Source organism: Podarcis raffonei, chromosome 8, assembly GCF_027172205.1.
Source record: "Podarcis raffonei isolate rPodRaf1 chromosome 8, rPodRaf1.pri, whole genome shotgun sequence".
Taxonomy (NCBI): domain Eukaryota; kingdom Metazoa; phylum Chordata; class Lepidosauria; order Squamata; family Lacertidae; genus Podarcis; species Podarcis raffonei.
Window position 1 is genome coordinate 31,641,183 of NC_070609.1, and position 24,889 is coordinate 31,666,071.

The following is a 24,889-nucleotide window of genomic DNA, read 5'->3' on the forward strand; positions in this document are numbered from 1 at the left end:
CACATGAATTATCTATTTGGTATATATTATGGAAATTGCATACACGTGGCAGCATAACTTATTAGGGTTGTCAACTAATTGCATATTTGAGTGGATTGATTACATTTAAATAAGTATGTTCTAAAGAAGCTGCGAGCGATCTTTTATTTTCTCAAGATATTGCAGATGCTGTGCCATTAGGGAGTATTCATCAAAATCCAGTCTTAGAAAACTTAACCAGGCCTAGCTAACTTCTGATTTTTCCTTTTCTTTTATACCAGCAGAATTTATTGTTCTTCATGGAGTTGTATCTGCAAACTTAAGTACTAATAATTTTCCACAATAGAATTATTTAGCACTGTGGTTACTATTTTTTTAAGCAATAGGTTGTTGCTTTACATAGCATAAGCCAGGGTCCAGATGCTAGCTGCCCCAGGACCACGGCATTCTCAACATTCTTTGGGGAGGGGAGCACTCTTCCCTTTCTCAGCCTGAGTAAAAGTCCAAAATAAACCTCACCACACACAATAGATCATAAGTCAGTGGGAATCATACCCACTTACATTAGAATTGTTCCTGGCCCCAGCCATTTCCCATTACGCCACTATGCAGAAAGATTGCTTTCTTTAAAAGTCTGAATAAAAACAATCTCTGGTTTTCTTCTCCCCTCTGTGCAAACTTAGGAAGGTATATTTAACACAGTCATCTTTAAAAAAACCAGCTGTGGAATTATCTTCTGACTATTCTTAAATTTTCTTACTTACAAACTTAAATTTTCTCTGGCCAACCCAGGCTTTTGTCCCCTATAAAAAACTAGTATGCAATCTCCTCCTGGAGTTTCGGTGAAGGCAAGAGAGATATATCTTCTCCTTTGGGATATTCTCTTCCATCTAAACAGGAGGCAAGGCCAGCTGAAGATTGGCTTCTCAGGAGGGCTCTTCAGTCTCACTGATAGGCTCTGCCTAGCGGCTGTGAGGCTGGGTCTCAATTTGTTCTGAAAAAGTGCTGATTTCTGTATTTCCCCCTTTTAATTGTTGTTTTCTTCTTCCCTTCTGACATAACTGTTGTAGGTGAGGAAGTACTTACATTATGAGCAGTACAGTTATGGAGCTTCAAGTTCCTACCAGACTGCCATTCCAAAGAATTCTGTGCCTGATAGCAGCCCTTAGGAAGTTAGAAGTGTGCCACCTCTTTGCATCCATTTCGTTAAAGGTCTTTGAAGGGATAATGCTAGGAAACACTTGTTTCCTAGCTAGAATGTGAAGTGTATTCTCATTTTACATTTAGGAATGTCTTCCGTTTCTGTGGCCATCGTGCTATCAAAAGGCATTGTGCTACCAAAAGGCAATATTTCTCAAGGTCATCAATGAATTGGAAACCTTTTCCTCCCACCCAGACCTAAGCTAAGGTGATCTGAAGTTCATATATATCATTTATAAACTTTTTCAAAAAGCATCATACAAAGCAGTAAATTTACCATCAAAAATGTTAAATCGACAACAACATTGAAAAAGCATAACAATATACAACCGTAACAAGTGTCTGCAAGCCAAGAAATGTTAACTTAAATGCCAAACAATCTAGTTATTTATTTTTCTGACATATTTGCTCTGACAAAAGACCCACAGGGCTCAGTAGAATTTAATACATGTGTATGAGTACTGTACTGAGATTGCAGCCTTGGTGTACAAAAATATCTGAATTAAAATAGTGGAATGTAGGCTTTTGAGGAGACTGTTTTACAATGTAGGTGCTATGGCAGAAAAGGTCTAATGTAGCCTTCTCCAACCCTTCAGATACTGCTAACTAAAACTCCCATTAGCCCCAGCCAGAACAACCATTCCTAATCTGAAGGAATCAGAAGAATCATGTGGGTTAATAAACTCCCAAAAGTACACTGCTTGGTCACTAATGTAAAATGTAAGATCTTTCTGAAAGGTACTGTATATAAGAATAGAATCTGTGGAGAAGTCCTTTATGTCTTCTCAAGACTCTTAAGAAAATTTTAGTAATGAAGGAGAATTGTGGGAAGCACCCCCAGATTATTGGATAACACTGCAGGCTTTGCATTTGCTCTTCATGTCCCAAAGCCATCTGAGGACCTTTGAAATGTGAACTCTGCAGCTCCTCAAGGCAGTTCTTCTTCTAACATGTCTCTTAATTTCTTTCTAGCTTCCAAAATGTCCACAGATGGGGGCTTTGGCTCAGGAGGCAACAGTGATGCCCAGCAATGCCTTCAGTCTTTTTGGCCTCGGGTCATGGAGGAGATTCGAAATCTAACAGTGGTAAGTTATTCCATAAAAATAATAATCAGAACTTTCATGTGATATTTGCAGCATTATTGAGGAGGAGTTATTGTCCACCAGATTAGTTTCATCTACAAGGGATTGCTGATTATTATGCTGCCTTCTCAGGGGGGGGTGGAGATTGAATTTCTGATTTTTTTTGTAACTGTGTCCTTCTTACCTCCAATAAACTCAGCAATACAAGCAGGGGGCCATAGAACTGTAGAGTTAGAAGAGATCATGAGGGTCATCTAGTCCAACCCCCGGCAATGCAAGAATGTCAACTAAGCATCCATGACAGATGGTCATCCAACCTCTGCTTAAAAATGTCTGATGGAGGAGAGGCTACCACCTTTCATGGGAGTCTGTTCCACTGTCAAACAGCTCTTACTTTCAGAAAGTTCTTCCTGATGTTTAGTCAGAACCTCCTTTCCTGTGACTTGAAGCCATTGGTTTGGGTCCTACCCTCTGGAGCAGGAGAAAACAAGTTTGCTCCATCTTCCATGCAGCATCCCTTTCACAAGAGAGAATTGCTTCCTGTGCTGCCTTTTTGCGAAGCTTTGCAGTACAGAGAAAATTCTACAAGGGACCACATCTGTAGAGTTGGATTCTGTGTAGGGGCAAGTCTGTAATATTTGCCTTTCCAGGAGTATGATTTGCTCAGTTCTCTTATTGAACAGAACACAAAGAAATGCAGTGTTTTGTGTGTGTCCAGTAACATAACGTAGCCCCATGCCTACCCATAGAATAGGGGTCAGCAAACTTCTTCCGCAGGGGGCCGGTCCACTGTCCCTCAGACCTTGTGGAGGGCCGGACTATAATTCCTATGCACAGTGCAAGCCACCTTCTTAGTTTGCCGCCTGCCTCATTCAGCAAAGGCCTTCCTCCCTACCTAGAGAAAGAAGGCGCTGCTCTTACCTTCCCAGGGGCTGCCGCCACCACCACTGCCACCGCTTCTCGTGAAGCGGGTAGGCAGAGCGAGCTCGTCTGCTCCGCTCTCTGGCCCACAGGAGCACCAGGGTGGCAGCGGTGGGAGGAAGAGGCCAAGCAGCAGTGGCTCTGCCAATCAAATGCCGCTGAGGTAAACCAGGCGCGGCGCTTGATTGGCAGAGCCACCGCTGCTCGGCCTCTTCCTCCCATTGCCATCACCGGGAGTTGCGGGTTCTGACTTCGCAGCGCGGGCTGGATTTAGGACTCAGGTGGGCCTGATCCTGCCCAGGGGCTGTAGTTTGCTGACCCCTGCCATAGAACTACAAGAGACACATATGTTCAGGTCAGAAAACGTATTGTTTGCCTTTGTGGGTGGGTAGGGTTGTGCAGCTGAACTGGATGACAGATATCTGGTCTTCTGTACAGTTTTCCGTTATTCACCATTCCTTCATGAAACCTGCAGTCCCACAGAAGTGATTGTGCCTGTTGTAGATGCCTCACTTAGGTGGAGTTGTCATCTGATTGGCACCCAGACTAAGCATGGACATTCATATCTTTAGCTAGTGCATGTGATTTTCTTACATTTTATTTATTTCTGTTCTTAATTTATTGAGCACCTTCCCATTAAAAAAAAAAGCAAAAAAAGCTCAAGGTGGCAAATTTGAAATGAGGAAAATACATAGAACTAAATGTTAGTCATTTTTAGCTACAATAAATACTAAATGTGGCAGCACACAGGCTTAAATGCCAGAATAAATCAGCCTGTTAAAATCAGACGGTAAAAGCATTTACAAATAATAAGGTCTTTGCTTTCTGGAGGACTTCAAGTAATGAAGAGGTCTCTCTTGGGAGGCTACTTCACAATATGTGTGGGATCACTGAAAATAAATGGGGCCCATGCCCTTACAAATCACATCTCTCTAATGGAAGGTCAGTGTTCAGAGGAATCTTGGAAAAGAGGAGTAGACAAATTTGCAGAGGTTAGGTTTTTTAGTGCCTGTTAATCATGATGGTCAAATGAAATCGCCAAGGTGAGAGGCAGTGAGCCTCTGAATACCAGTTAGGAGGGCACAATCTGAAGGGCTTTTCTGGAGCATCTACATGCTGCAGTGGATGGACCAAACAGGACTCTTGCATTCAGAAAGGTTTTCATATGGCTCATTGGCCTGAGGTCCAGTGCCTTTTATAAATTTGTGAAGGAACTAAACTCGTAACATAGTTGATTCATAGATTAATAAGACCCCTTTAGAGACCTGCATCACCACCATGTTAGAAAAATTGGATATAATTCTCCAGTTTTTGAATATTTTAAATTAAGACATATCATAAATAATCAATTGCAGAAACATACACATCTCTGAGAAAAATCTAAATTTGAATGGTTAGTTAACATGCCTCCTTCTACAAATCTGATAAGTAAAAACTATACTTTGATTCCCAGTCAGGAGTACAAATCCTTTTAGACCTTTCTCCCACTTCTTTTTAAATCAACAAATTTATGAAGAAGTTTGGACCTGTTTGTTGAAGAATTTACCTTAGAGATAAATCAGTATTAGTGTCTTGGTATAATTGTAAATAAACCCTAGAGCCCACCTTGGAACCAACAGGCTAAAGATAAATTTCCCATTTGGATCTGATGCTTAGAGCTGCTTTTTTGGAGGCCAGTGGAAAGATATTGATGCATAAAAATCAGAATTAATTATGTTCCTTCAGTAAATATATTTCTGACATGTAGCTGCTGCAAGTCTGAGATTTCAGCTCAGTGGTAAAACGTCTTCTGCAGCTTTCCAAAAAGGGGCAGGTTTTTGGTGTGGGTTTTTTTGGGTTTTTTTAGTACTCTGGTCACGTGATTCAATTTATTACACTGTGAATGAACAAAACATTGAATGTCAAGCTATAACCCTTCTGCCTGAGTGGAAATTTTAATAGGGACTGTGGAAGAAAGATAATTACAAAAAAGCCCTCTACAGCTATACTCTGTTTATAATCATTGCTGAAATTACGTCTTGTACAGCCAGTCCACTAAATGTTCCTCTATGCAAATAGAGGTCCTGATTTGCCTGTAGTATGCAATTGGCGGGTGTACAAAATGTTCAGATTCTGCTGCTGTTTGATGTGACCTCAGTGTCTGCTGTTGCTGTATGCATCCAATGAAATCAATGGGCCCAAGTCCCACTTCAGTCATATGCCTGGTCTGGGTGTGAGACAGAGGCATTGGTTTGTATTTCATGCTAGTCCTGCTCAGAGTAGACCCATTGAAATAAGTGAAAATGACAGTGTTCAATTCTTTAATTTCAGTGTGACTACCGAGTCAAATTGAGTTGGCTACAACTCTTACTGATGGTATCCCTCTTGGCTGTTCTGAGAGATCAGTAGAAGAAAAACTTTCTTTCTTCCTTCCTTCCTTTCTTCCTTCCTTCCTTCCTTTCTTTCTTTCTTTCTTTCTTTCTTTCTTTCTCCCATATTTTTCTAGCTTAAGGAGACTACTTACACATTGGAGCACACCTTGTATTGCAGGGAAGCAGCTGTTTTCAGAGAAACGCGTCTGCCATTCTTGATCTTTTAACTGAAGAATGGTTGTTGATGTTCCAAGGAATCCTGGTGTTTCTTGAAATACATGTGGGCAACCACTGTCCTAAACCTCTTGGCTGTATTTGACATGGTGTTAATTCCATTATTTGAAATTAACCACAAGGTGTTAATTCCATTATTTGTAGGAGACAGTGGAGATTATGGTAACACGAAGTTTTTGCAGTGCACTTTTCCAAGTGTTTCCCATATTATTTTGGTCATCTTTTAACAACCTGCTGAAATAGGCCAACATAATTCTCATGCAGCTAGCATACTACTGTGCTAATTTCTCTCAGAATGCAGCCTGTTGTACATCACGGCTACCAATATGCTGAGTTATTCAAAGTTTCACATTGTCACCTCTGTAATTTCAACATCTACAAGAAGCTGCTGGGCAAGATCTTCCTGAGCTTTGGTATGCAGTGTCACCTATATGCTGATGGTGCCAGTGTGTGTGATCTAAGCATCTGGGAGCTTCTTTCTCTCTGGAACCAGTGTTTGCTTTGTTTGTGCACACAAGGGTTGACAGTTGAATCCAAGAACAGTGCAGATAAATATCCATCCAGGTCAGGAGGTCTTCTGCCACTCAGTTCTTTTCACAGACTGCTTACTTGATGGCCTAGACCCTGCATAACTGGGAGTGCCCTCTATATTAATCCCGATGGTTGTTAAGATCTACTGGTGAGGTTCTGCTTAGAAACATCTCTTCATAAGCAGTCACAACAGCTGGAAGATAAATCAGAATCTCTTTTGTACTTTTATAGTGACCCTGAAGCTATAGAAATTTTCCCTTGAACTTTAGAAATGCCTGTCCACTCTGACCTTGGGGGTGGGGAGATAACAGAACATAATTTATTAGAGCAGGATTCATTTTTAGGATAACTAAGAGTTGACTTTGCTGCTGCTAAGCCTGTTTTGTTTTTGCTTTTTTGAATTGGGTAATTGTCAGGTGCCTTTCCTGACAATCCCTGTGGAGATTTTGATTTTATTACAGAAGCCAAACTGTCCTTTTCAGATCTGTGGGTCACTTGCATAACCATAGCAATGGTGCTCTAATGAAGGGGAGCAGGAGCAGCTCCAAATGTTAAGTGACCACATTTGTCCTCCCTCAGGGCAGCCTTTTCAACCTGGTGCCCTCCAGACGTTTTAGACTGCAACTCCCATCAGCCCCAGCCAGTACAGTAGTAGCCCAAAACATCTGGAGGGCACCAGGTCGAAAAAGGCTGCCTAAAGGAAAAATAGACATTCTCCTGTACAATATGTTTGTAAACCAGCTTGTGTTAGCTAATTTTTTTTTTAGTAGATGCGTTTGAATGTCCTTTTCTAGACTGAATTGTGTGTGCCAGAGTGATACAAAGTCTCTTCTTTTCTGTTGATCTCTGCAGAAAGATTTCAGAGTTCAGGAACTTCCATTGGCACGCATAAAGAAGATCATGAAACTAGATGAAGATGTAAAGGTAAAATTCCTGTCAAAAATGTTGACTTTTGACATTTGCAAGTCAATAAATTTGTTCTGAGCATATTTAATATTAAAAAACACATCCCTGCTGGATACCTCTTCCCAAGTTGGTAACAAAGCCAACTCCAGGCACTATTGGATATTCTAGATTATCCAGACCCATTTCAGTCCAGATAAAGGCCAGGGTTTGGCAAAGAGACAACCTTGGTCACCCTGAAATATGACCTCTGTCAGGAAAGAGCTGGGAGTTTACTCCTGCTTAGTTTGTTCTTGATCTCTCAATATCTTCTGATACCATTTACTATGGTTATCTTGCTGGATTGGTTCTGTTGGTTGGGAGACGCAGTGATTTTGGTGAGTCCACTCATATCTGCAGGATTAATTTCAGAACATAGTACTGGGTGATTTCTGCTTGACCCTATGGCATTTGAGCTTGTCCTTGCTTTTTCACATCTATATGAAACTGGTGGTTGAGGTCATCTGGGGATTTGCAGTGTCATCAGTATGCAGATAATACGCAGCTCTCTTTCTCCTGGTGTTTTGGATCAGGAGAGGCTATGGAAGTTCTGAACCCCTGTCTGTAGACTCAATATTAGCTAAATGAGGTTCAATAAACAGAAGATGAAATGCCTCTTCTGGCATTGTGCATGTAGTTGTGTTTGTGTCTTAAATGGTTGTTTTTTTTTTACTTCAAAACGTTTTATTTATAAGCAATTTTAACTGAGTAAACTCTTTGACTTCTTTGACTGACAGTTTTATTTTTACTGTATCTGGAAGTAAGGCTGACAGTGTGAAAGGAGACATTTCCTGTGTGAGAGAGGAAGTTTGTCTGTTCTGCAGATGACTTGAAGAATTGTCATATCCGCTCTTAAACTACAAGGGTGACCAACACAAGTACACCCTCCCCCCCGCACTAAAGTAAAGAACACAGAGACCTAACTACCCCTTCTTCTTTAGATATATTATCACTTGCTGTGACATTGCTGGCCTTGAGACCTTGCATCAACTTGGGTTGAAGAGGCCATGAGGTGCTTTTACATGTAACTCACATGTGCCATTTTGAGTAGAGCATGATACAAATGTGATAATACAAAAATGATTTGACATCTCTTTCCTGTACATGAGGAAGTCCTCTTTCTGGAGTCTGAGCAGCAAAACTTAAGGGTGTGTGGGGACAGACATTAGCATCTAGTTATGTTTTTCTATAGTCAGAGTAAATGCACTCTTTCCTTATTAGATGATCAGTGCAGAGGCGCCTGTTCTGTTTGCCAAGGCTGCTCAGATATTCATCACAGAACTGACACTACGGGCCTGGATACACACAGAGGACAACAAGCGCAGGACCTTACAGGTAATGGAAGACTTATTTCTCAGCTACCTTAAAAGTGCCATGGCTCTTCTGCTCTCTGAATATTTCTCCAGTAGGGGCTGGGGCAGGGGAGTGGAATGGAGAGTAGACTGGAGCTATTTGACTTGGGCATGTAAAACCAAGTTGCAGCACCTTTGCTGCAGAGTGGTGTCAGGAGGAGGAGGAGGCAGTTTGCAATGGAGAAGCAGCATTTAGGAACTTAACCCTTCCCCCACTTTCCAGACTATCTTCTTTGAAGATATATGTCAGAACCCCATGGTGCTAATGGGTGGGGACAGAGTTGCAAGGAGAAAGTGGCCCTGAGGTGTCTGCATATGTGAGGTGGCTAGCAATGTGAAGTTCTGGCCTCTGTGTTCAGTTCATGTGTGTCCTGAGAACTTCTGTCGAACCTCCGTGTCACTTTTCACCTCCAAATGCTTCAGATTACTACAGCAGCAGGGCTGGCTGGGACTGATGGGAGTTGTAGTCCAAAACATTTGGAGGGCACCAGGTTGGCGAAGGCTGCTCTGTTTAACCTCACCAGTGTCATTGCCTTTAGAAGTGCAGCTCAGACTTTTGTCGATGGCTGCCACACTGGTTTGATACCTGGAAACAATTTGAAGGCAAAAAGAATCCCTAACTTCTGGGAGGGGGGAAGTCCCCCTTCTGAAGTGCTCCTCTGCTTCTGCTTTCAGTTTATAATGTAATAACTGGTTGGCTGCACTAGTGGTTCGCCTTTCCAGAGGTTCCTGAGCAAAATGCATGGGGCTGAATTCTATTAGTAATCCAACATAATAATCATGGATTTCATGCAAGCTGCACTAAGGACCAAAATAGACATGATGCTGAAAGTTCCATGATCAGATCTCAGGATCCAGAATTATCCACCCAATTTGAGGGTCAGTTATGGGCAAGTGGACCACCCACGACTCATTATAAAGTAGTTAGCTGGTAGTACTAAATGATGTTGCTCCTTTGTATGAAGCATACAAGACTTGTGACCTTAACCAGCTGTTGTAGAGTAGCCTTAGGTAGATTTTGAATCACATCCACATAATATTAAATAAGCAGTGCATGTGTCCTTGGGTTGAGTAAACTAGCAAAATTCAAGATATCTCTTATTGATTGACTTTCCACAAGGCTGTGAAGTTTGAGAATAACCTTTCCTTCCAGTTCTTCTGATAGCTTCCCACTGCTAAGGATTCGCTTCTTCATTGCCAACTATCTCTAACGCAGCCTTTCTCAACCTTGGATCCCCCAGATGTTGTTGAAGTACAGCTCTCATCTTCCCTGACCACTGGTCTGGCTTGCTAGGGTTGATGGGAGTTGTAGTCCAACAACATCTGGGGACCCAAGATTGGGAAAGGCTACTCTAATATCTATGAGGTGCTATTGCTTGTTAATCTGAGCCCGGTCGATTCCAGCAGTGTACAGGTGGGCAAAGCTTAATGTAACCACCACCTTCTCCTTGTTGCAGAGAAACGACATTGCCATGGCCATCACTAAGTTTGATCAGTTTGACTTTCTCATTGACATTGTTCCGAGGGATGAACTTAAACCTCCCAAGCGCCAGGTGAGAGTGAAACAGTCTGTGCCCTGTTTGTGTTTGTGGTCTCTAAAGATTTGGGCAGAGCAGGATGGCGGGGGGGGGGGATTTGCTAGTATTTTTGCCTGTGCTGATTCCTTCCCCCAGGATCACACAACATACAACAGACAAAAGTGCTTGCCTAGGATCAAGATGTAACTAGTCTGGAAACATTGCATTGATTCTTATCTAGCTCTGTTTGCCCCCCAAAACATCAGGGCACATATCCAAATCTCTTGTGATGTTGATAAGATGATGGTGATTTTATTTCATTTATGTATTGTTTCCTACTCAGCACCTGACGTGATTTACAGTATAACCTATATAAAACAATTACAGGTATAAAAACAATTGATACAATTGCATAAAGAAAATCAGTTTTAAACAACAAGAGCATTTACCACCCTCAAAATTCTCCAGCCTCCGTTATCTACCATTTAGAGAAGTTAGCAGCAAGCCCATCAGACCATCTTGCAATCCATGCTGATTGCATTGGGGAGGTTGGGGAGATTTGGGACAATCGGCACTCTGTAGGTGAGCTTGGCCTGGAGATCCAAATGGTGCAGTGGAAGCAACTTCCAGTAGAGCCACTGCTGCCCTCTCTCCTGAGTGGCCAAGCTCCATGGTCAGAGGCTATGGAAGACCAGGCACAAAATACTGAGTACACCTGAAACATTGCCCTTGGAACATGCCTTTGGGGCAGGCAGATACCTGGAGGTGATGCACAAAGGGTTGGGGGAAGAAATAGGGATAGTGACTTGAATGAATGGGTAAGACACAAGATCCAGACAGTGGATGTCATACAGAACCGGATTTTAGACTGTTATATATGAACAAAGTTCAGCTGACCTGCATGGCCGCCAGAGTTCACATCTTCTCCTTTAGTGGGGGTGGGAAAGAGCTATTCACTCAGCTTCAACACTCTACTTTTTGCATATATATTTAAACTGAGTATAGTTAGACTGCCAGCCTATATTAAATGAGGCTTATTCTCAAAACCCTTACCTTTTCTGTCTTGTTGGAGTTACAAATGGTATTGCTGGCGCCTTTTGAGAAGGATAATTGAATGTTTTAGAAATTGTGAAAAGCAGCATGAGTGTTGATTTGAAGTGCTGAGCACACACACATGCACCCTTCCACAGATGCACAATTGGGCACTTGATTAGCTGCACAGCAGGCTTCCATTACATAAGCAATAACCTTTGCACAATGCCCTCGGTTTATGCCAGGTGCTTAGAGACTGGATACATACAGGTTTATTACACTCTCCTCACAGCCATCTGGAACTTTCATTAAGGTGCTGACATCTGACTGGTCAAAACACCTTGTAAGTGTGCTGGTCAAATAGTTCAAACATGGACTTCCTAATTTAGAAGAACCACCGTCTTCCAGAAGACTCCAGTTCCTCCAAGAAGCCGTACAGAGCATCAGCCCAGGCCACATTGAGGGCCCATGTCCTCTCTGCCACAAGGATTGAGCCACCCCAGGAACGTCACACCCCGAATCTTTCTCGGCAGTTGTTGCTCCTGTAAACATCCTTGACTGGAAGCTGTATGGTGCTTGAAGGGGCTTTCAGTCGGATGTTTACAGCGGCAGGCTGCTGCAGTTCTCCTGAAACATAACGGGCTTGTATTGAAGAGTCACTGTGAGGTGACATTTGGGGTTGGAGGCAACTGCAGTGTTAGAGTAGGTTAAGGATCAACACTTAGGTCACAGCTTTACATTAAACCATATATATTTATGGTGTGTGTGTGTGTGTGTGTGTGTGTGTGTGTATTCATTCTCTTAACGCCTACAACTATGTTACCATCTTTCTTTACTCATAAATAGACTTGCATTTCTGTACAGATGTTGCTATATAATTTTACTTAATTGAATACTAAGAGCGTTTTGTATTTTTGTATCCCACTGTTTTTGTATCCCACTGTTCCTGAAAAATGCTGAAGACGGTGCCTTATTGTGCCTGTCTTATAGCAGAGACAATGTCTTTGGAAGACCTTCAGAGAGAAGTTTGCAGTAATATAGCCATCACTGTACATGGGACATTTGCAGTTTCATGAGCAAAAAAAGACAGGTCCCTGGCTCCACAGAAATTATAAACTAAATTTTGACAGTTCAGGAGGCAACAGGAGTGGGAGGAAAGGCTGAAGCAAATGAAGCTACACATAATTAGGCTGGGTTACATGAACCAGAGACCTTTAAGTATTCTTAGTAGCAATGTTGTCAGCAACCCTTTATTCAGGAGTGGGGAATTGGTTGCTGGGCTGCAGCTTCCATCATCCTTGACCACTGGCTGTGTTAACTGGGACTGATGGGAGTTGGAGTCCAAACATGTCGAGAACATCAAGCTGATGGTCTTCTGCAAGTTTATTTACTGTGTGGGAATGTTAATGTGCAGTTCAAGTGGAGTTAATAGATGGCAGTTGCTAATTTCCCCTTGCAGGAATGCAACAAATCACAATTTAGCTTTCTCCTTCAGGGATGCAAAATGCTGTTCCTTTCTGTTAAACACCTTGGATCCAGGGAGATTCTGGGGCCAGCTGCTTCCAAATCAAATCAAATACATCACAATATAAAACATTTCAAATCACTGGGATAATTAAAAGGACAAGGGTGAAGCTGTCAAGGGTTATAGGGTCACACTGTGGTCGTGTGTACTTAGATGTTCTGCTACACCCAGTCTGTTTCCCACGGGGATGGTTTGTTGGGAACCCTTTCGGGTAAAATTGTGGCTAAAAAGGAAGCTACTAGAGCAGTGGTGTCTTTGTCCTGATCTGCCTCATTTGATTTCTTCTCGTAGTTGTGGGCTGGAAATCCAACATTTTACTTAGCATCAGTTGGCGAGGTCTGCTATGTAAAGGACAATCTAAGAGAATGTGGTCCATTGAATCTGGTACTTCTTGGTTGCAGGCACACAAACGGGCTTGATATGGAGTGTGTGAGAATCTGCCTTTAGTCACTGCAGAAGGGAAAGCTTCCTATTTGGGCAAGGCTGTCACTGGGGAGCTCCAAGATTATCTAAGAGCTTTTACTTGGAAGCTTAAGATAGCCTTGATTCCTCAGCTCTGAGGAAGCTGACTCTCCAGGATTGCTGTAAGGACGGTCTGCTGTCTTTGAAATTCAATCTCTCATCAATACAGCAGCCTCTGTTTCTGTCATCTGACAACCACAGGGAGTGCCTGTTTCTAAATTCCATTCCTGCTAGTACAGCATGTATATGTCTGGAATTTTGAAAGCTGCTATAGAATAAACATACAGTAATACTGGAACTATCACCTGCTTTCTGTGATTTTAAAATCCCCCCCCCCCACCCGCACTTCAGAATATGATGGATATTATCTCCAGCACAATTGATAACTCCAGCAGGGGCACCATTTCCAGATGTTCTCATTGGGCTGTTTTGGTAATTCTTTTTCCAAAAGATTTTTTGTTCTTATGCAAACCACAAGGTACCCTACTGATACCTCCCCTCTTGCATTGTGACTGTGTCATTTTGGGTACACAAGAATTGGCACTCACTTCTGAACCCCGGAACTTGTGGTCCACAGCACATACCAAATTCAATTCCAATATCTCAGTGTGCCGGGGAGAATGTGCATGTTGGAAACACAACTGGAAATGCCGGACAGGCAGTCTGGACCAAAGGCCTTGCTTCCACTCAGCCAGCTGCCAGATTGCAGGGCAGCCCTTGGTTTTCTATCCATAAAGAAAGCAGGTGTGGTGGGAGGGTGAGCTTGCTTAGCTGCAGAGAGATTCCAAGGAAGCTGCTGAGCATCAGACAAACGTTAGCTTAATCAGCAGCCCCGGTTCTAGCTGGTTGGGCTGCAACACTCTGAAGATTTTTCTACTTTCTGTCTTTCCCAGGTGAATCCCAAAGCAGACTTTGTTTCACTGCAAACATCGAGTAAGTTAGGTGCCTCAGGAGGCCAAGTGTGGGGAAAGCTGCAGCTCTTTCTCCCTATTGCGATCCAAGGATTGCAACACTTCAGATTCCATGGAGATTTTGTCTAGAATGAAGTCACCCTCAGCATCTTAATAGCTTGCATTCCTAGTTAATATTTTGCAGTGTTCCAAGCAGAAATGGCTTTACATCTACCCCAGTTTGAGTTGGACCACATCCTGCTGGGAGATGCTTGTTTTCAGCCTATCTACTAGGCACTTAACCACCTCGTGTTTGTCATTGGTTTGAAAGCAAACCAGGACCACCTAGAAGTAAGATAGTGGTTTGTACGTATTTGGTGAGCTCTCTTGGTACATAAGTTTGCAAATTAAAAGATTTTTTGTTTCGTTTTATAAAAAACACAACCAAAACAGCCTCACAAGAGCTTTCACCATGTAATAAAAGCTGGTGTCATTAGAAGGGGAGGGAGAAGAAACTAGGTGTGTGGGAAGAAGAGGTAATTGACCTGCTCAAGATCTTAGCAGTTTATAGTCATGATCCTGGAGGAGGAGGAGGGATTAATGTTAGGGAGATTATAAAAAAGACTTCCCTCCCTTTACTATGCAGGGTTGCTATAGGAAAAGAAAATGGATCTTTAGCTTTTTCACCCTTCAGCCCCCAACTCTTGCTGTATAGCTAAAACTTGCCTAGTTTTGGGACTGACCGCCAGCCCTGCTCCTCAGCCCTCTAGTGCTATATGGCACAGCAGGGAAAACAGGAATGGTTCTGACACTTGCTCTTTAAGAACATGAGGACATAGTTTAATTGAATTCCGTAGTTAAACCATGTGCTGCATGAAGAAGAACTTTCTTTTTTCGGTCCTGAATCTTGCAGCATTCAGCTTCATTGGATGTCGACAGGTCCTAGTATTATATGAGAGGGGAAAGAGCTTTTCTTGATCCACCTTCCCCATGCCATGCATAATTTTATAAACTTCTATCATGTCACCTCTTACTTGCCTTTTCTCTAAATTAAAAAAAGGCCCAATACTGTTACTTTCCCTCATACTCGGAGTTGCTCTGGCCCTTTGATCATTCTTGTTTTTATTTTTTTTAATCCCGTCCAACTCTACCCTTGAGATGAGGTGACCAGAATTGTACACAGTATTCCAAATATGGCTGTACCATAGATTTGTTTAACAGCATTATTTGGGGTTGATATCTAGTGAGTCCTTCAGACAAAAGCGGGGCTGGGTGGGTTGCAGGCATGCATTCTTCTGGCAAAGCATTATCCATTACTTGCATTGTAAAGAGATTTTTCCTCCCCTTAAAGCAATCAACCCTGGATCTATAGAGTGGGACAGACCAATAAGTTTACATAAGAGATCCTTACATTATGTCGATGGAATCCATTCCAGCCATTCTTGTTGGTCTTGTCTCTTGGCCTCCACTAATCTACAAGACTACTGGCGGGAGAGCTGGATGACTGTGACTGCGGTTCAGGAGCACAAGTCATTAAAATCCAATCACTGTGCATTCAAAAATGTTTCAGAAACAATGAAAGTTGTACTTGAACTATTTCCACCACCCCCCCATGATGTATGAGGATAATTGCTTTGTGTAACCTATTTGTCTCTGATAAGCATAAGATGTAAAGTTAGCCAGAATAACCCACAGGATCTACAGTTTTGAACACTGGAAGGTGAGGACATCTTCACACCTTCCTTTTTCCTACATGGAGATAATTTACTCCGTTTTGGGGAGGCGGGAGAGCACATTGAAGCCAACTGTGGCTGAACGAAAAAGAGTAATGAATGACTTCTAACCCTCAGATGCAACCAACGCTCCCAAAAAGGGATTTCAACATACTTTGGGATCTTGTAACTAACTTACAGACTTTTCAGCTTCATATGCATGTCTGTGTACTAGGAACTGGATGTTTGGTGCGCTGCCATTGAACCAGAAGGTAGTTGTGTAACAGCTTTGCAGAACTGGCGCTCAAGTTGGCAATTGAAAGGTGACAAGTGTCCATACCCTGTTTCTTTCTCGACCTTCAAGGATAGAAAGGAAGTCAAAAGAAACTGATTTGCAAGCAGTTTGTGGCGTGTGCTCTACATAGAACCAGAATTTCCCATGCAGCAGCATGTGTAAACATCCTACACTCTCAGCTGTGACTTTGTGGTGGCTGGGAGAAGGTTGTTTACGCCTTCTGCCATGGATTGTTCATCTTCAAACATCTTCATCTTCTACTTCCAAATCATCTCTTACAGGCTGATTCAAAGTGGGGAAGAGAATGCTGTTCTTACACACACACACACACACACACACACACACACACACACACACACCCGAGCCAGGTTTTGAGCCCTAGATTATCACCATAATTCATTATTATTAACTCACAGCTTTGATAGGGGCCCAAAAGCAGTCTATGAAAGCTTCCTGCTCAAAGGTTATGCTGTTTATTACCCAACGCTGCCCATATCTGCAGGGGGCAGCAACACTAGTCCAGATGGTACAAATAATTTTCTCGGCCACATGCTTCCGGAAAGGGCAACCCACCCACCTACACCATACACACTCAGACATTTGAGTTACAGAGAAGTTTTCATCCAGCCCGCAGTGGTTATGATCAAGGAGGTATTTCTGCTCTCCAAATCCACCTTGGAGAATTCAGAATGGGAGCAATTTTTCTCCTTCTGGAGTTCATTTAGCACCCCACCCTTGCTTCAGGAAGCTCAGAGTGGCATATGAGAGGTTGTCCCATTTCACCCATACCTAGGTAGATTAGATGGAGAGATGGCAAGGCAAGATTTGCCCAATGAACTTCATAGATGAGCAACGATTTGAACCCTGGTGTTCCTGTTTCCAGGTCACCATTCTACTGGCTGTAGCACCCTAGATTTTCAGCTAGAGGACTGCCATTTTCTCCACTGCTTGTAGTGACCTTCTAGGACAGGCTTCCTGAAACTCAGTCCTCCAGATGTTTTTGGCCTACTTTCTGCTAAGACCAAACCCTTGAGGGATGTCCCATGTATGCAGCATACATTAACCTCTTGTGGCTTCCTTTAAATAATTCAAATTACAATGTGCTTGGGCAGAAAGCAGGACTGAATGCTGAGCAAAGTGGCTGATAGATGCACAAAACCAATCAAACATAAGGTATCTGGGTTTGTTTGTTTGTTTTGGTGTCATGTTTTTGCATATAACAAAAAAGCAATAAAATAAAATCAATTTAAAAATTGGGGGACGCACATCATAAGGTTTCTGACAGTGGAGAGACAGGCATTGTTATCTGAGTCCATTGAAGCCCATCATTTTCAGGTCAGTAGGCATAGACTTGCTGCACATTACTTAGGATCTGAACATCCCATTCCGAAGCACTGCACAGGCTGCTGTACTGGATATCACAAAGAGGACTTCAACTGATGAACTCTCCTTTTTCATCCCCTTTTTTTCCTTTGGCACAGGAGGAGGTGCGCCAGGCTGTGACCCCGGCAGAGCCTGTCCAGTACTACTTCACACTTGCTCAGCAGCCTGCAGCTGTCCAGGTGCAGGGGCAGCAGCAAGGGCAGCAGACAACCACGTCCACCACGACCATCCAGCCAGGGCAGATCATCATAGCACAGCCTCAGCAAGGGCAGGTTGGTAAATGGCATTCCAGAGGGCTTGTGCTCTGCGTTAGAGGTGGGCTGAAGAGTGCTACGTGTGTGACTTACCTTGGTACGTTCTGGCCATGCGAAATCGGCTTCACCACACGCACCCCTTTCCATCCTCCATACAGGCAAGCAAGAGGCATTATCACAGTTAAGTGATAAATTCCAGCCAGGCGAAAGTGCCCAAGGAGGACACAGCACAGCTAACAAGGGATGTGGTCAGCAAATGGGCGTAACAAAGGGAGAGTTCTGAGGGCCAGATGGAAAGGTCTGGAGCAGTGCTATTTTTCTAGAAGAAGAGGTGCCGGAACTCACCATGAACACCTCTCGTTTTCTTAAAATGGCAGTGGCACCCACCTGAGAGGTGCTGGAACTGAGTTCTAATGAGTTTCTGCTTGAAAAAAGTCCTGGTCTGGAGGACCATATTTGGTCCCTGGGCCTGAATTTCCCTAGCTCTGACAGCAGCAGAAACCACAAATGTCCTAGATAATACCGCAGCCCATTCCACTTCCTAGTGAAAAATGCCAGCAGTCTGGTGAGTCACCCAGAAACGTGGCAAGATCCTTTGGTTGCTGGATGGACAGTTCTTTGGAAGTACTAAGACTAGTGGAGAAGCTTAAGTTGGGCACCTTAGATTATGGACTGGCAGATATCTTGAAGTACGTTGACATGGGGTTTTGGACCAATAATAGTTTTAACAATAGCAACACCTAAAAATGCAGTCTTTTTTCCAGGTAGAAAGCAACTGAGCTGCATAGATGTGTCCTGATTCTAACCGACTTTCACTTTCCTCTGGGAGTGGAGGTACTAGTCACTTCTGCTTTCGGATTGTTTTTACCACAAAATGTGTAAATCAGAATCTTATCCATTGCGTTTCCTTGAAGGTAGTCAGCAGAGAAATTCTGGCAAATTGGTTCATTGCTTGGAAAAAGTTGAGGGTCTGTGGGGGTTTTTTCTCTTTCTTTTCAGTCTGGCTGTTGCAGGGAACCAGCCAGGCTTCAGGTATATTTGGGATACCTCAAGGCTCAGGATGCTTCTCTTGTGCTCTGTTCTTTCAGACCACCCCTGTGACTATGCAGGTCGGAGAAGGGCAGCAGGTTCAGATTGTCCAGGCTCAGCCACAGGGGCAGGCTCAGCCAGCACAGAGTGGGACTGGGCAGACCATGCAGGTCATGCAGCAGATCATCACCAATACTGGAGAAATTCAGCAAATACCGGTAAGGAGGCATCCGACTAACCTTATTCTTTGTACTCAGGCTGTCCTCTTGTGACCCTTGTTCTCAAGAGGGTCTTCTCTCTGAAGGCTGTTGTTGATGATGTTCTCCTGCTTTTAAGACAACTCAGAAGGCAGAAATGGCACTGTGTTAGGGACTTGTGTTTACTTCTGCCTGCTCAGCACCCATCACTGCTTTGAGTGGGCTTCAGTCTTCAACTTAGGGTTTCCAGAAGCTGTTGGACTGCAGCTCCTCAGCCAACTTAGCCATTGCTCAGAGATTATGGGAGTTGTAGTCCAACAAAATCTGGGGCCCCAAGGTTAAAGAACATTGTGCTACAATAAAGAACCCAGTAGCTCCCTTCTGTGTGTTTCTCCCACTTCTGCCTTCTGCTGTGCTGCACTTTCAAATACCCACCAACCCACACACACTCGCAAACCATCTGTACCCCTCCTTCCTGCCATCATTTCAGAAGTTCAGAAAAAGCATATGTGGTGCAGTGCTCTCAAGTCTGAACACTTCTGTAATCCAGCTAAGTGTTTGCATGTTGCAAATAATTGCTGAAATAATTATAACTCTTTTGTCATAAACCACAATTTTCTGTAAAAGCCAACTAATCAGGAAGAAGATTAGGATAGAGCCTGACACCCTGACATGATAGCTTTCCATTTGCACAGCATTCTTTGATGTGTGGGAGCATTCGGCGGCGGCGGGGGGGGCGGTGTCATCCTTGCCACCAGCACATATTGGAGTGCTTTCTGGACACTTGACTCTCAAATCCATACTGTTTCTCTTCTGTGTGAGCTTCAAGGTCCTTCCATTCATTGCACAGCAGTCTACCTTATGCCTAAATGTCCTCCTTTTTCTTATTCATGCTCCTCTTCTAAATTTCTTCTGTCTCCATTTCTTCCTCTCTTGCTGACTTACGCCAATGGCTCTAAAACTGTGCATAATACTGGGAGGAAGGGTCCAGAGTTTCAGGGAGCGAGAGAGGATCCTCCAGCAGGCAGAGCCAGAGACTTTTTGCCACCAGAGCAGTTGTGCTTACCATGAAAGATACAGAGATGGGTGAGGTACAGGTGGGAGCTCCTGGCTCCAGTGAACTCATTCCCTTCCTGCTTCTTTCACTTGGTGGAATGGGTTAAAGAGGAAGACTTGGATGAGCCATGGTCGTGCTCTTCTGATGCCACTGTTGGCGTCATATCTCAGTCAACAGATCCTTATATACAGCAGCTAATTGCATACATTCATGTAGATAAGTGAGAGTATACTGCGTGCTTGGCTGCCAGAGGGTTGTGAGGCTCTGAAAGTAATTTTTTTTGGGGGGAGGGGACCTGAATTCATTAAATTTTTGAGCATGCCTTATGCCTCTGACAGCCTTCCCTTCTTTCCACCAAGCCAACTCCTTGTCTCTCACACATATCCACACATCCATTTTGCACACATCTTGTTCATTGTCGCATAGGCTGCAAGCCCTATGGCTAGGATTGGCTGTCATTTGTATGTTCTGCACAGCACACTTTGACAATACAGTGGTACCTCGGGTTACATACGCTTCAGGTTACAGACTCCGCTAACCCAGAAATAGTGCTTCAGGTTAAGAACTTTGCTTCAGGATGAGAACAGAAATCGTGCTCCAGTGGCACGGCAGCAGCGGGAGGCCCCATTAGCTAAAGTGGTGCTTCAGGTTAAGAACAGTTTCAGGTTAAGTACAGACCTCCGGAACAAATTAAGTACTTAACCCGAGGTGCCACTATATATATTCAGTGCTCTTAAGTGAAAGATCACATCGTCTTGCAACTTTTGTTACCAAAGCTGCATTCAGCGCTGAAATCTTCATTTGTCTGCTTTGTACAACCAGGATGGGTTGCAGTCCTTAAAACAACATGAAAAGATATATGAATGCTTTTAAATAATAAACTGTTCAAGTGTTATGTAGAGTCTGTGTGTGTGCTGCAAAGTGTTTGCAAACTATACCCAGCCCATCTTAGGAAAAGGTTTTGCAGGTGCACCTCAAAACAGCTTGAGGCAATGGGATTTAACTTTAACTCCGTGACAAAAGCTTTCTGGTTGTGAGCAGTAGGATAATAGTTAAACCCCTGAAAGTCTGCCTTGTCCATTTCAGAGTTAGCTCTTATGGTTAAAATCTAACTAGGGGCCTTTCGTGGCAAACAGGGTTTTCCCCTGAAGGCAAATTTTGTTGCTGAAAGACAAATGCATAGAGGTGCCTGTGCTCACATAGAGTATATCTGCTACAGGGGGCTACACTTTGCCTGTAACAGGGTGATGACCTTTAGAGAAAAATATTTCATCATGGAGAAATCGACAAGGGGGCAAACTGCAAGCTTCATAGTTTCTGCTCCAAATAGTTTGGGCATCAGTGACAGGTATTAAAACACTTTCTCTGTCTGAAGAACTTCTCCCACCTGCTCTTAAAAGGGGGGGGGGTTCCATGCATATAGTACACAAGTGTCTAATGTTAAAGGACAGAAAGTTGACTATTTGGAATGCTGTCCCCGGAAAAACACAACTGGCCCTATGACAGTCAGTTTGTAGGTGCAAGGCTAATATTTCCATTTGCCCAGACCTTTGGTAGTCAAGTAGCCTATACTGAGGTGCTCATCTTTTAGGGTAGTGGGGTAAGAATTACCCTCCTTATAGTGTTGTACGTTGATTTTTTTTTTTTAAGGCTCTTAATTTATCTTTATGTTTTTGTATTTTTTATTGTTAAGTTGCTTTGAGCCTTTTTTGTATACAATTACTGACATAGGTAATAGTAATAATTCAGAACATAACATGGTAGCTTATAGCTCAATCAGAAATGCTAGGTTGCATGTTCCCCTTCCCTGAAGAGCAACATGTGGATACCTATATTTCTGCCTGATTCCTTTCATGCTCCTATTGTTTTGCTGTCGAGGGGGATAATGTAAAAGGGGGACATGTGGTCACGTTTCAGCCTTGGCTTTATTTAACCCTCCCTGTGTAGTATCTATCTCTCTTTCGGAAACAAGGGTGTAAAGCCTGCATGTTTTAGGTTACCAACTATGTGCCATCTCCTACTGTTTCTAGGTACATCTCAACGCCGGTCAGCTGCAATATATCCGCTTAACTCAGCCCGTTTCTGGTGCCCAGGTGGTCCAGGGCCAAATCCAGACACTTGCAGCCAACACACAACAGGTATAAACTGAGGTCCAGTGGCTTGTTAATAGCTGTTAAAATGTACCTAGTCTGTTGAAAAGAAGTGGATTTTCCTGAACTTGGTCACTCAGGCAAGGAAGTGGCAGTAGTTTCCTTGGTCTTTTTTCTGCTGCCTGCCTTTTTCCATTTTAAAAAGTATGGAAACCTGTTTTGGACCTACCCCACCCCTTCATTTTTCAAGCAAGGTCCTGAGGCTTGATCTCCAGAATTTCCATCAAAAGACAACTCCCAGAAAACAAATTGCAGTTAACGTGCACTTTCAGGAAATACCTGTCATGCATCAGAGAAAACTACAAGATACAAAAGATACAACCTGTCCTGGAACACATGCTGGAATACAAATACCTGGCTGTTGTTTGGCACAGGCCTCCTTCAGTGTTTGGCAAATTCAGCTAAATGCTATTCCTTCCCTTTTCTTCCCACTCCCACCTTTCTTGTATAGGTCAGCTTATCTGTTCTGGCCACCTGCCAGATTTAACACAGCCATTATTTCTGTTCAGTCACCATATCTGATTTCCAGTACTTTGCAAGAACCATTTTTAGTCACTGTTAATACATTCGTTAAAAGCATCCTTTACTTTTACGTCCTATATAACAGTATTCCTGCTCTTTCAGGTCTGGGATGCATCTTTAGGTACAGCCTAGCAACACACTCAGTTTTTTAAAAAACATATGCCTTTCCCCTCCTACTCCATGCACGCAGTTTCCTTCTCTCAGCTGGCTGTGTGAATGGCCTATAGCAGGCATAGGCAAACTTGGCCCTACAGATGTTTTGTGACTACAGTTCCCATCATCCCTGGCCACTGGCCCTGTTAACTAGGTATCATGGGAGTTGTAGTCCCAAAACATCTGCAGGGCCGAGTTTGCCTATGCCTGGCCTATATCAAAGGCTTGTCTTGAGGCTTTCAATATCACTTCCACCCCCCAGGTGTCTCTACCACTTCCTCCTGTGAAATACATACATCCATCCATCCAATCTCAATAGGCACCATGGCATTTTTTGGTCAAATAATTCACACGAGCAAAATAATCTGAAAATCTAGCATGCATAACAAAGCAGCCTCAATCATCCTTTTGTCCTCACCCTTCCTCTAGGCGTATATGGTTTTTTTCTCTCTAATCTCTCTGATGAAGAAAATTTGTTTTGCAAATTGCTGTGTTTTTGTATGTTGAAGATACTTCCATATAATAATTCTAATCCTTTCTTTTTGCCTTGTTCTGTTAAATGGGGGCAAAGAGGTAGATTTGTGAACCAAAGGGCTCTGATACCAGCCGAAGAGAAGAGCCGCCTGGTGGGGCAAGCATGTCTTTAAAATTAAAATGGTCTCTCTGTGTGGGGGTGCAGTTAAGGCAAGTGGGCTCTGACCTCCTTTTTTGTTTTTACATGGTGGGGCTGCAAATGTCAATAAATCAATCATCTATTTTGTAGATTGCACAGACAGAGGTTCAGCAGGGACAGCAGCAATTCAGCCAGTTTACAGACGGACAGGTATGAGCTTCAGAACCCATGGTGACAGCCATTGAGTTGGATTAAAAGAGGATCAGACAAGGCTATCAGTGGCTACTAGCCATGATGCTACTATGTTGTCCCTCCACAGTTGGAGGCAGTATGCCTCTGAATGCTAGTTGCTTGGAATCAGAAGTGGGAAGTATGCTGATGTGCTCAGGTCCTGCTAGTGGGATTCTTATAAGCATATTGTTGTCCACTGAGAACAGGATACTAGACTAGATGGGTCATTGGGCTGATCCAGGGGGGTTCTGACGTTAGAACACCTTGATGTAGTTCAGAAGGAGGTGAGTCTTCTCTAGCTCCTATCTGGCCATCTTCCTGCCTCTTATTTTCATTTAAAAAATGAAAAGCTTGGGAAGTTCATGGCTTCTGTAAAGTTAAGTCTGTGTCTCCATTTGATTATTTCAAACTTACAGTAGGAGAAAGGGAAACTGTAGAGGCAATATTTCTCAGTACCAATTGCTGAGAATCACAAGTGGGAAGAGGGCTGTTGTGGTCGGGTCCTTCTGGCAGGTTCCCCATAATGGGCAACTAGATGGCCACTGTGAGAACAGGATGCTGGACTAGCTGGGCCTTTGGGATGAGCAATGATGTTGTTAGGGATGTAAGTGGCTGTGTTAATTCTTCACTTTCATTGAAGTAGGGACTCCTTGAGTATCATACATGACCATGGTGTGGGGTACGCTGCATCAGCAGTGTGTTTATTAAACTGCTTGACCTGGCATAGTGGGTCTCACTTTTGCCTATGTAACGGTTGTTCCAAGATGCTGCGATTCTGTATTTGAATGTATCCATTGAAGAGGGAACCTCAGTGGGTCTCTTTGCTTGTTCTCTTCCAACAGCTCTACCAGATCCAGCAAGTGACCATGCCTGCCGGCCAGGACATCACCCAGCCCATGTTCATCCAGTCCACCAATCAGACAACAGATGGACAGGCCCCACAAGTTACAGGAGACTGAGTTGGTTCAGCCAGAGGGCTGTGGGATGTTATGGAAGATACACCATCTTGATTGCTGTACTGGCAACCAGAGGCCCCCTTCAGCTCTTCTCCTCCATCCCTTCCCCAATATATATCTGCATTTGATATAAACCTGCCAAGGGCAGCAATCTACATTGTATTCTATGAACTGCTTCAATCTGGTGGCAGACAAGGAAACCCCACAAACTGACAATGTTGCAATATTTTTCTTTTCTTTTTTTAAAAGAAAATGGCAAATTCTACATTGCTCAGCAATTCTGCTTTGTATATAACTGATGAATTTTTATAGGGCTCAG

At 43.3% G+C, this 24,889-nt stretch overlaps 1 protein-coding gene across 2 annotated transcripts in view; it reads left to right on the forward strand.

The window, feature by feature from the left end:
• Positions 1–24,657, forward strand: part of NFYC (nuclear transcription factor Y subunit gamma) — a 51,928-nt gene extending 27,271 nt beyond the window's left edge. Inside the window, exons 3-11 of one of the 2 annotated variants that reach the window (XM_053398938.1) lie at positions 2,152–2,264; positions 7,151–7,222; positions 8,462–8,575; positions 10,050–10,145; positions 17,507–17,680; positions 18,751–18,909; positions 21,976–22,083; positions 23,534–23,593; positions 24,457–24,657. In XM_053398938.1, the coding sequence (XP_053254913.1) occupies positions 2,152–2,264; positions 7,151–7,222; positions 8,462–8,575; positions 10,050–10,145; positions 17,507–17,680; positions 18,751–18,909; positions 21,976–22,083; positions 23,534–23,593; positions 24,457–24,573 (1,013 nt within the window). In that variant the 3' untranslated portion in view covers positions 24,574–24,657. The remainder of the gene's footprint in view (positions 1–2,151; positions 2,265–7,150; positions 7,223–8,461; positions 8,576–10,049; positions 10,146–17,506; positions 17,681–18,750; positions 18,910–21,975; positions 22,084–23,533; positions 23,594–24,456) is intronic. The other variant, XM_053398939.1, reaches the window with a different exon arrangement.
• The last annotated feature ends 232 nt before the right edge of the window (positions 24,658–24,889 follow it).